The sequence below is a fragment of the Platichthys flesus genome, chromosome 7 (assembly GCF_949316205.1).
Source record: "Platichthys flesus chromosome 7, fPlaFle2.1, whole genome shotgun sequence".
NCBI classification, from domain to species: Eukaryota; Metazoa; Chordata; class Actinopteri; order Pleuronectiformes; family Pleuronectidae; genus Platichthys; species Platichthys flesus.
Window position 1 is genome coordinate 10,581,255 of NC_084951.1, and position 12,608 is coordinate 10,593,862.

At 39.7% G+C, this 12,608-nt stretch overlaps 1 protein-coding gene across 2 annotated transcripts in view; it reads left to right on the forward strand.

Annotated features, from left to right (window-relative positions):
• Positions 1 to 12,608, forward strand: part of prkar2aa (protein kinase, cAMP-dependent, regulatory, type II, alpha A) — a 43,903-nt gene that overhangs the window by 29,593 nt on the left and 1,702 nt on the right. For both annotated transcript variants that reach the window (XM_062392047.1, XM_062392048.1), the window contains exons 4-10: positions 3,968 to 4,104; positions 6,170 to 6,276; positions 9,383 to 9,524; positions 9,899 to 10,000; positions 10,241 to 10,315; positions 10,926 to 10,991; positions 11,434 to 11,572. In XM_062392047.1, the coding sequence (XP_062248031.1) occupies positions 3,968 to 4,104; positions 6,170 to 6,276; positions 9,383 to 9,524; positions 9,899 to 10,000; positions 10,241 to 10,315; positions 10,926 to 10,991; positions 11,434 to 11,572 (768 nt within the window). The remainder of the gene's footprint in view (positions 1 to 3,967; positions 4,105 to 6,169; positions 6,277 to 9,382; positions 9,525 to 9,898; positions 10,001 to 10,240; positions 10,316 to 10,925; positions 10,992 to 11,433; positions 11,573 to 12,608) is intronic.

Sequence of the window (12,608 nt, forward strand, 5' to 3'; positions counted from 1 at the left end):
TAAATGAATGTAGAAATGCAGACATAAATAAATACATGTAAAAATACATAAATAGCCTTTTTCTTTAGCATAATGTATTTATTTTTAATGTATTTATCTATGTACTGGTATAAGTAGACCTTCTGTAGTGACAATGATATAAAATATGTATCTGTTTGGAGGTCTAAAGAATTGTGTAGGTACAACGACAAAATAATTACACCCATTTAAAATAACTTCAAATCATGCCACACACAGAATAACAGGTAGTTTTCTTTTGTTAAAACAATGAATAAGCCCATATTTCAAATTGGAAACAAGTACTATATTAAACAGTATGAGAAACCATCTTGCCCCGATAAGTGAGGCGAAAGTCCAATAACGCACCAGGAATTCTCCAGAGGTTGCCGATAGCCGGTCTAACCATGACAGACTGGCTGGCAAGCTTGGCAAATAATGCTATACACAGATTGAGAATGAAGCAATGGCACAGACAGATCTTTTATTTTCAAATGTATCAATGTATAAAATTACAGTATGACAGTATGAAAAGGGTTGTTTATAGTATTGAAATCACTCATTATCTAATTTTTGGCTGCAGCAAGTAACAGTTTTTCACTTAAAAGCTCTAAAAACACACTGTGCACTACCTGCTCAGCACCAAACAACAGAAAGATGGACAGTTGGTGAATAGCTGGTGATCATGTTAGAACACGGAGCAGCTGAAGAGCCAGATCTTTTCCTCAGTAGTCGGCAAATACCAAAAACAGAACTGAGGGTGAATGTTGGATTTCACATTGATCAGATGGCCAGAAACACAACTTCACATGAATGTTAATGGTGATCTGTTATTGTTGGATGCATAAATAAGTAGCTGTTGGCTGTGTCTAGAAATTTACTTAAAAGATAATGTTGTAGAGTTGTTTCTGATCCATGGAACGGACAACAATAAATCTCATACTGAGGGTTCAAGTTGCAAAGATGTAAATGCACAGAATATTTAAAGTCCAACTAACTTTACCCCTTCAAAGTACACACACACATGCCCTTGCAGCTAATGAAATAGTTTCAGAATAAATTTAGGAGATTAAGGCAGTAAATAACTTTGTAGACAAAAGATGTTAAAGGGATAATTCACCCAAAAATAAAAAATCACTCATTATTTTCTCACCACTATGCTTCATTTTCTTTGCGGAATTGTGAACGTTTATGTCGCAATCTCAGTGTAAAAGTACCAACACACATGCATACCAGAGATTTCAAGATTTTTTTTTATTGTCAAATGCACAACAATAACATTAAGCAGTCGCTGGCAGTGAAATGCTTGAGCCTCAGGCTCTCTTCTAACAATGCTCAACTAATTACAACCTATACAATAAAATAAGATAGAAATAGAATAAAATAGAATATCAGAATAAAATGGAATATATTTATTTATATATGCATTACATTTGATCACACTCCCAGGTTACAAGTGAACTGTGGCTTGTAAACGTTTTGGCAGCATGAGGGAAACCAGACAAATCACATTCCAACAAGTTACCCATGAGGTACCTGCCTGTACCTTTGGTCTTATCTGATTCTGAATTGTGTTCATAACAGTGACTGCATCAAATTTGGGTTTAAACTTACTCTGTAACTGCTTTTTGTTTGGTTCTTTGTGTTAATCTGCCTGATCAAGCTGAACTAAAGGAGTTAACACGTCAAAACTTATGAGGTTACATGGTTCCAAACATGATTGGCATGAATGCACATACATATCGTGTCGTGATTGCACAAACACACACTGTTCCATGTGGTAAATGTCACACGTGCGTGTGCGTTAGTGAGTTATTATAAGTTTCTCTTGATATCTTTTGCATCTTGTGACTAGATTTTTCAAGATGTGATTTACCAGTCACATCTATAGCATCTTCAAACATGTTGTCACACAACACAATGTTTGTCACTTTGATGATTGTATTAACATCAGGGTAGAATCAATGATCCCATAGCCTTGTGTGTCGGCTGTGCAAGTTACTGGAAAAAAGACTCTGTCAAGGTTATTACAGGAAGTGAATGTTTGTATTCCTCGTTGCTTGGTAGTCTTAGCCGTCGTTGTGCTTGGGCATCTGCTGCTCCAGACCTGGCCCGGGATCTTTTCATTGGTCATACCTGGCGTACATTAATAATAATAATGATAATACATTACATTTATATTGCGCTTTTCAAAACTCTAAAAACGGTTTTATTTGGTGAAGGATAAAATAAGGAAAAAAATCAATTACACTCTTTAAAACAAAGAAAAGGATAAGAATGAGGTATACTAAGAAAAACATATAACACAATAAGAACATGGGATGGAGGGATGTAGCTGGGGAAGGCAAGTCTAAAGCGGTGGGTTTTTAGGGCCTATTTGAATGAGAGCAGTATGGGGGCATTTTTGATGTGGGGTGGTAATGAGTTCCACAGAGAGGGGGCAGCCACTGAAAACGCCCTGTCACCCTAGGAGCGATTGGTACTAGGGACCTGAAGGAGGTTTGCATCAGCAGATCTGTGGTGTCGGGCGGGGGCTTGCTGGTGGAGGAGGTCGGAGATGTTGGGGGGAGTCAGGTTGTTGAGGGTCTTGTAGGTGGTGAGTAGAATTTAGAAGTTTATCCTGCATTTTACCGGGAGCCAGTTGAGGTCATGGAGGACTGGGGTGAGTTGATCAGTTGATTGGGTTCTGGTAAGTAGGCGGGCGGCAGAGTTCTGGACATGTTGGAGTTTGCAAAGCCCTAATGGTATAGTTGATCATAAACTACAAAGTACAACTGCTCTCATTCAATCAGCTGATTTACATCTTCCTACCCTGCACATGTGCATGTTGTTTGAGCTAGTGAGAAAGAGAGGTAGAGAGAGAGAGAGAGTTCACTGATTACCTGTCATTGTCGGCATCTGGAGGCAACTAGTAAGCTAATTCACTGTGGCAAGACTTGAAGGCTGTGGATATAAGAAGCCCTTTCAAAAAGGAACAGGTTGAAGGCAGCAGGTGCAGGTGAAGCGAGAGGAGGTAGAGGATGTGTTTTCTCCTGTTGTTGTAGCCGCAGGTGGTTCAGGATGTGAGAACAGGCTCAGTGTGCTAAAGAAGAGAAGCCTTCAGCTCAGTGGTCTCCAAAGTTTAGGTCACAAGCTGTCTAATTTTTAAACCCATATATTTGAAGTGAGTATGGCAACTGATTCCTAGAGAGAGAGCACAAAGAGGAAGGCATGAGGTTTGATGGAGGATTTTATAAAAAGACATATGTAGTGAGAGCACAGAATCCACGGATTGCACTGCAGTAAGTCATAAATAGCAATCGAGTTGTTTTGCTGGGTTTTGTGGCTGTCGGCCCAAATTGTGCATTATCTGATATAAGTCAGGTGACTGGTAAATTCTTGTCATTATAATTCATAAATTATACATATGTATGATGTAATCATCACCTCAAAAATAAGAGATCTAGTTATAATTTGATTGTATTATCCTGATTTCCTCCTTTTCATGATCCGGACACAAGAGAGGAGATGAGAAGTTTGAAAGACAGATGAAACACGAAAAGAGGGAGAGATACTGGAGAGGTGAAAAGAGGAGAGCATCAGATGGATGGTTCAGAGCGAGTTACAATTTGTTACCATTTAAAAGAAGCACAATGTCTCACCTCTTAAATTTTGTGCTGGGTAGAAACCCCTGTTGTTTCAGGATCAATTCCGCTGGTGGTGGTGTATTTTTAAAAGGTTCTCATTACCTGAGCTGTCAGCAACTTGTTGACCGGCCCTTTGTTATTTGTTTTCTTGCATTTTTTTTATCCTTGACAAGGTTATTTGGAGGCTCCTTTCATTAACACTTAATCCCTTCTGTGACTTGATTAATCTCTGAACAAGTCTGTCTAATACTCTCTCACATGGATTGTTTGCTCTGTCAGATTACAGTGTGATCACACAGGACACCTTGCAGTGTGTTAAGTGGGTTTGCATGTCTTCCCTCTAGTGTGTGCGGAGGCGTTCAACCCAGATGACGAGGACGAGGACTCAGAGCCCAGAGTGGTTCACCCCAAAACAGACGAACAGCGCTGCAGACTGCAGGAGGCCTGCCGAGACATCCTATTCTTCAAAACATTAGATCAGGTGAATTAAACTCTGAGACACAGACACATTGCAAAAAAGAACTGTCCACATCCAGATGAGTGAAAGAATAACATAAACATCACTGTCTTAGTTCGGTGTTGAACTCCAAGAAGTGCTTTGGTGTATATAGATTATTACGGGGATGAGATCTTCGTCAAACCATTCAGTGACCCATGGTGCTTATATGAAGATTACTTTTCTCCAGTTTTGTATTTACATGGATCCTTCACCTGAATGTGGATTCACTAGAGTTTCATATTGAACAAATTAAAAGTTCCCACACTGATGATATGAATGTGTCTGGGTATTCTGACATTTCAGAGATATTATCCATCAATTACAGGCATGATCACTCAATCATGATTGGACTGGGGCAACCTATCACTTACCTGGTTGAGCGGGTGCTGTACATCGGGACGCTTCAGTCCTCCCACAGCCCCGCAGGTTTGGTTCCTGATCCGGTCCTTTGCTGCATGTCTTCCCTGCTCTCTCTCCTTCTTTCAACCTTGACTCTGTCCTGTCAAATAAAAGCTGAAATCCCCCAAATATATCTTTAAAACAAATTATTGAACTAAATAGATAAAAAAAAGGCATAGTGTGTAATATACAGCTTTCTCTAAGTTTAAATAAGATAGTTATTTTGTGATTTACATGTGATAGTGTTAATCAAGGTGTGGGATTTTGCGATTCCTTCATTCTGTATGACAATACATAATTCTTGACGTTCTTATCAAAATGTCTCAGGATCATTGCAGCCCTATGTTAACATCACATCTACATTCATACTACATTCACAGAGTCACCAGAAGAAACCATACAATAGAGAACAGAAGCCCTGCAATACTGTTTTATTTAATTCTAATACTTAGGTATTTGTGTGCTCAGTCAGTGATGTTGCATGGTTTTTATCTGAATGGACACAACAAATTGATGGATACATGGACGCCCACACAGAGCCTCGTGCATACCGTCTGATGTGTCACGCGGAGCTTAGGACCGTCACTTACAGTGTAACACTGGCTTCAGAGGAAACTGCTCTTGGGGCAGGTCAGATGATAAACTGCAGATGGAAAAGGACAACTAAACACTTGTTAAACATCTTTGGTGTGTACATTGTATCTTGAATCAGTAGAGGTCTGTTTAACTTGCGTGTCTCATTGGCTTGAAAGCCAATGCTACAGTGCTGTGATTATGTGCTTGATTTTTTTATGGTGTAAAAAGACTTAACCAAGACCCTACTTTATTTGGGCATCAATAGATTTGTTTTGGTTTAGAATGTGTGCTTAAAAATAATTTGATGTTATTAAAACCACTTTTATTCTATTTATCGTAATAAAATGCAAAGGACTCAAGCCCAATAGACAGAAATAATATCCTGAAATTTGCTTATTGCGGTAAAATATAAACAGTCATTCACTAGATACTTCCGTCAGGACACCCACAAATAATCACTGGTGTAGTTTGAATAACAATAGGGTGGTGTCAAATAAGGCTGTGTTCACCAACCATGAATGACGATCGCAACATGTGACCACGATTATCTCCTGCTAACATTGCTGCTTTGTTCACTTGCCTAAACAATTCATGTTTTACTTTCTGATCATTTGACATGGGTCTTATGCTGCCATCTGCAAATGACACGTTCTGTTTTGTTGGTCACAAAATGATGGTCCCTCCCTTCACCTCAGCTTATTGACCGATTTGAATGCACCCTCATAGCACACTGTATGTTACCATACTTGTCAATGAGACTAGATTACTTATGCACTCAAAATAGAAAGAGCGAGTATGGAAGTATGCAAAATAAGATATCAGTGTTATGAAAAATGTGTACTGTACTTTACCTTATGTTCTTTATTTCCCCAATGGAATAATAAAACCTCATCTCAACTCTGCTCAGGAGCATTACTCATATGAGATGGATAGATAGCATCTTGAGATGCTAGTCTAAACACACACAAACACACACACACACACATACAAACATACGGAAACAGTTCCACCCCTATTGCTTGTTTCTCTGACTCGTCTGTGTCTGACATCACTCCTTCCATCGCCCATCCAGGAGCAATTCTCTGAGGTGCTAGACGCCATGTTTGAGTCACGGGTTCAGCCCCTGGACCACGTCATTGACCAGGGAGATGATGGAGACAACTTCTACGTCATAGAAAGGTAGGAGGAAAACACACACACAAACAAACACGCATGTTGGGTCATTAAAGTTTGTTTATTCAAATATTTTTTTTTGGAGAGTGTAAAATTTGTAAGACTTGAGATGACAGTATTTTTACATTCGTAGTTGCTGGTTTGAGGCTGCTCTTTGAATTAATTATATTGACAATATCTGTATTTGTATAGCCCTTGTGCTTCACAAATAACACACGTAGAAGTAAAAATACATTTCACAGTTCTGAAAGAATATTAATACTTAATTTGTGACAGAAGTGATTTTCCAAAACAATAACACAAATTTGAATAAGTTAAACTTAGCGAAAGCTTTACGATAAAAGTTTGCGTCAAACTTTGAATTAAAGGAAGCTACCAAAAAATCCTACTGTAATTCTTGGGCACGATGTTCCAGTTTTCAAAAGCTCTATCCCTCTTAGTCTTCAGCCAATAATCTGGACCAATGCAGGGTGTCATTATAAATTGCTGTGTACAAAAAAGGGCTTTTTCGCATACAGAGGAATAAAAAATTACATATTATCATTATTATTAGTTACAGGTATATATTGTGTATATACAATATATATATATATATATATATATATATATATATATATATATATATATATATATATATATATATATATTTATATACATTAACCCATATTATTGTTGTAAACAACTGCTGAGGTTTTATAGCCTGGGCTACTGTACACTGTTACATTGCAGGAGTAATAAAGTGGATCTCAACTCTCTTGATGTAAAAGACTGACATAGAAAAAAAACGATGCATTTAGCTTTTGAAAATTAGTTAATATTAATTAATATTCCATGGGACTTGTTTTGTAAAAGGATGAACTAAAAACAGTTGTTGGTTAGTATCTCTATTTACATGATTGTTGGTAACTTCAATAAACTTCCTCGATCGTCTTACACCATGCTGATAAGTGATGACCTTACCTTGATGGGGGTTTTTGACCTGCGTCAGCAGAACGAGAACAGACCCACCAGTCTCAGGCTAGTGGCTGGTCATTGTTTATCCCACCATAGCTTCTGGTCGTTCTTGGTATGGCGAAGATCCGTTTTTCACAGCAGTGTATCTCCTCTTGTTGAGTGCTATATCTTGCCATCTACCAACACTCTGTCTAACACTGCGTGTGGCCCTACAGGAGAAATGCGACGACCTTTAATAGCAGCACGCCTGCCTGGTCGTATACTATCCCAGATTTCCCTGACTGTTAAAAGGGTAGGTGGTAGTTGATGTCACCAGCAGGTTGGGGTGCGAGGGATAAACGGCAAAGAACGAAAAAGGAAAGCAGGGGAAGAATAGAGGACATTTTAACATGTTTAAATGTTCCAACTTCAAAGTCATTAAACCTTATATATACACATCTCTGCAGTCCTGTTGGCGTCACATTAACCATCAATATAAACACATTAGTCTCTGCTGTCAGATGTACTACACTGTTTTGGGTCTTTACTAGTGGGGATATTGTGCAATTTCCACAACGCCACGGTCTGAAAAATGATCAATCTCGACAGTTTCATGAGGTATAATGAAAGCATAAGTGTGCCCTCAAAGCATTTACCCAGCCTGAGATCATCTGTAATGTGTATGTATATATAAGGAGCAGCCTTCTCACACAAACCTGAACAATCCTGTTCTGAAGCCTTGAAGGAAGGAAGGAACTGGAGAAGCCCTCAGGGAGGAGGAGTAAATATAAAACAGGAGTGGTGACTGGTGACATGGAAATGATGTGAAAGGATCCTAGTGGTATTGAGCTCTTTGTTTCTAAAACATTTGAAGCCGGTTTAATGTAACCAAACAAATTAGTTTGGGTGGATGTTCCAACTGTAAGTCAAACATCCATAATCTATACTGCTTATCATTTTGAGGGGTTGCGGCGGGAGCCTATCCCAGCTGGCCTTGGGGCGAAAGGCGAGGTACACCCTGGACAGCTCACCGGGGCCCACATACAGAGACAGGCAATCATTCAACTATAAGACATCAGTAGTATAAATAATATTTGTTTGTGCTTAGTTGGGCTCTTTGATGTCGCATCAGTCATTTTCATCAAAGATGCCCTGCCTGTAACTTTCTAATTATGCTGAAAGATCTTAGATGTTGACAAATCACTGTGAAGCTAAAGGACCGATTCATTTTTTTTTATCCTGGTAAATTTTGAGATTTTGTTAAAAATCTTAAGACCCAGGGGCTGACGAGGCAGACAACATATTCATTATGCTCACAGCCTCACAATGCAAGAAGTCACATCCGTTTGACCTATTGCTTTAATGTAGCATTGTTCTTCTTTTCCTAGAAAAAAGTGTAAGAATTTGAAAATTCATCTTAACTTCCTCTAGGCTTAAATTAGTCGTGGGTGAGTTGCCTGTTTCTATGAAAAAGTTAAGATAGTTATTCCAAGAATCTTGGTCTATTTTTTAACATCTTCTTTTCTAGGCTCAGGCAGATTCGCTGTGTGAAATGTATCAATGATCAACAGTTTTCCATCTGGCTCTTGTCGCTCTATTAAAGAACAAGCATCAAAGTATTTTAGCAGCCTGTGGACCGACCTGTTAAACTGTGCTAAACTAAACTGACCGGACAGAGTGATCATTGTCCCTGTTTTCATGGTAATCCAGTCAAACTAAGTAATACTTAATACTCCACCAGAGACAAGGGTTATAAGCCCTACTACACAACCACTGGGGGGACACACGATATCTTTCAAAATGACGGTTTAATCCTGGCGAGCAACAGTGCTGTAAATGACCTTCCCCAGGTTTAATCCTAGTACAGATACAGGGGGAGTGCGGTATTATACTGAATCAGCAGCATATGGAGTTATTGATACTGTTCATGCAGATGTACAACAAGCATCGATCTGTAATTTTATATATATATATATATATATATATATATAAATATATATATATAAACCAGTCAGTGGGTCATTTAACTAAACACCAATCATCTCTTAACTACTAAGTTAGATTAATCAATAACTAATGTTTCTGTTCAATCCAAAACAATCCAAGTTGTTGTTTCTCCTTCCCCATTTATTTGGTTTCCTCTTTTCCCAACTCTCCATCACTGTCTCTCTCGCTCCAGGGGTGTGTTCGACATCATGGTATCGGGAAACTGTGTAGGGCAGTATAATAATAAGGGCAGCTTTGGGGAGCTGGCACTCATGTACAACACGCCACGTGCCGCCACCATCGTCGCCACTGAAGAGGGGTCACTATGGGGACTGGTAAGACTGTCAAAATAGACAAACACACACGCTGTGCTAAAGCAGACAGTGTCATGCTTTTTCATTGTATTTGCAAATACTGACTATTTTGTAGTTATTTATGGGCCATGTAAACCACTGCTTGATACTGCAGAGGTTTTATTTAGTCTTAAATGATCCAGTTGTGAACACTGTCAGTTACCGTACACAGCACATTGAGTTGCAATGCATGTACATTTGAAGAATGGAGTCCTGTGATCTATGAATGGAGCCAATGTTCAGCACTGATAGTTTTTGCTGCTGCTGCTCCACCCTGTGGCCAGCCAGGGGATGACCAGGAACCGTCAGACAATCTAATTCTTGGAAGTTTGTTTACTCGTGTTTGTTTTCCTTAGGACCGTGCCACATTTCGTAGACTCATTGTGAAGAACAATGCCAAGAAGAGGAGGATGTACGAGGCCTTCATCGAATCTGTGCCCTTACTCAAATCACTGGAGGTTAGTTTAATCGGTCGTTCTTTTGTCCCGCCACACGTGAAGTTTGTCATCCATCTATCCGCAGCACAGTCTACACTCACTGAGAAATTGTCTATTTAATGCTGGTGATCGCAAAACTATTTATTTTGTCATTAATGGTTTACAGTGTCTTCATGATCATAATCTTCATAAACTCCCTGCCTCTACTTTATGTATCTTGACTCATCCTCATCTACATTTCTCCCTAATTTCTCTGTCCAGGCAAACGAGAGGATGAAGATAGTGGATGTATTAGGAGCAAAGCAGTTCTTAGATGGCGAACGCATCATCACACAGGTGAGACACGAACTGACCTCTGGGTAATGTCCGGAAATTATCTGGAGGGGTTATTATTGAGAAGGCAAATCAAGACATTCTCTGGAGTTTATACCCTGCCTGCTCCCTAGCAATGGCCCTAGATAATGAACGAGCCCATGTGAGAATACAGCAAGAGATTATCAGAGAGCGAGTGGGCGAGTTGATGACGTCTCTGACATGTGACAGAAATAACTTGTCCACTCGGAGAGAAAACCAGATTTGAGCGTTTTTGGGGATAACGGCTGACAACAGTGTTGAGGTGCTGTTTAAGAAAACCCTTCTGATTTCTGCAGTGGAATTTAAACGTCTTACCCACCTCATGATCTACCCAGACGATAACCCTCACCTGAATGTTTCTAAGATATTCCTGTTGTTGTGAATGTGACAGAACCGCACAATCTCCTGCTGAGTTGTTCACATGTGTAAGGTGAAGTCTGCAGAATGTCTAGACCCAATTGTTCAGACATTTTCCAGAGTTCATGTCTGAAAAAGGCTCAGCAGTGAAATGCTTATGGTTTCCACATTTTTACATAATACTACCTAACTTGTTCTCAAAGTAATGATAATGTGTCTGTTTTCTTCTCCTCAGGGAGACAAGGCTGAGTGCTTCTACGTCGTAGAATCTGGGGAGGTCAAGATCATGATGAAGAGTAAAGTAAGATCACCTTATCCCATATTTTCCGTTGGAAGATTTTTACTATGAATGTGAATTTATTTCTCTCTACATGCCTCCATTTCCCAGCTGTCTTTTCTCTCTTGGCTCAGTTATAATGAACCATCTAGTTGGGTTAAAAAAGAAAGATTGCTTGAAATGACAAATCCTGTCAGAGTTGAATAATCAAGTGTTTTTCCTGGTTGAGGAACATGCAGCATTATAGCAGTGGATTTATTCTTCTACCAGCTAGCTTCTATGCAGAACGTTTTGACAGTGACAGCCCACACTCCCCATGAAAAACCACCAGAGCACACAAGTGTTTTTGCCTAGCAACAGGGGGAATCACAATAGTCTCAGCCTGCGAGTGCTGCTGAGGGGGAACAGAATGAGGCACTCGGTTCCTAACCTTCAATCCGCTCCTATTCTTCTCCCCTCCCCACAGACGAAGGCGGACCATGCAGACAATGCGGAGGTGGAGATAACGCGCTGTAACAGGGGTCAGTACTTTGGGGAGCTGGCCTTGGTCACTAACAAGCCCCGGGCCGCCTCAGCCTACGCAGTCGGCAATGTCAAGTGTTTGGGTAAGTAAGGATACACTCCACAGCACTCCTTTAACCCATTTGCCAGTTTCAAAACCAAGTCACAATAAAACTGATATGAAAGTTTGAATAAGATAGATGGGTATATAAAGTATGACATTATCAACCAGGTCTTTATGAATCTTTAAAATACTCCATAAATCCTGAGTATATATATTTAAACTTGATTTAATAAGCAGTAATTCACTCAATCCCACATCAAAGCCTGCTGTGCTCTTGTCCCTCTAGTTGAACTGCTACATTCAGACTGCAATGAGATATCAAGTGGCATTTGTGTTTAGATTCACTCATCTCCTCTCTCATCACATTGTGCTTTTTGTTGATTTGAAGGCCACTCAGTAATTATTTCCCTTTTAAAGTGGCTCTGATAATTCAGGCCCTACAGTCGATGAGCGGCTCTTGTCTCTTTTAAATGAACATCGGGTTTTAAATCACTGGTCATGTTTTTCTGACACCTCTCTTGAAATCTATTTCGGCTTTAAAATGTTTTTTCGTACACTCAGTATTTTGTATGCAGTTGGTTACTCTTTGTCTCTGCTCTTATTTTCTCCCTTTTCAATATTAACCTTGCATCAGTCATTAGACTCACTCTTCAGCACATCATGTTTGTCAGTGTTAGTACAAGTGTACAAGGCTGTCTGTCGTACATGTACCATACTCCGTCTGTTGCAGATGTAAAAGACGAGCAGGACTTAGAGGGCCCCGGAGGCCACGTTAGGAGCACTTAAACTGGAGATGCCAAAAGTCTAAACACAAATTAAAACAATCAGCTGAACCTAAGAAAGATTTCACTGTTGATCTAAGGGTTCAGTTCTGATGGTACCAGAAGAGAAGCTCAGTGTTTGGACTGAGCTATTGTGCTGAAGGAAAACAGGGGGAAACCGCGTCTGTTCCCGGTTTTTCTCTCTTCTTTGACTCACCTGTCTGAAATGTGTTTCCCTGACTTTCTTAACTTTCTCTGCTGTGACGGGATGAACATTAGACCCTGTTATCATCTGCTGGGTTCGTGTTACCTATG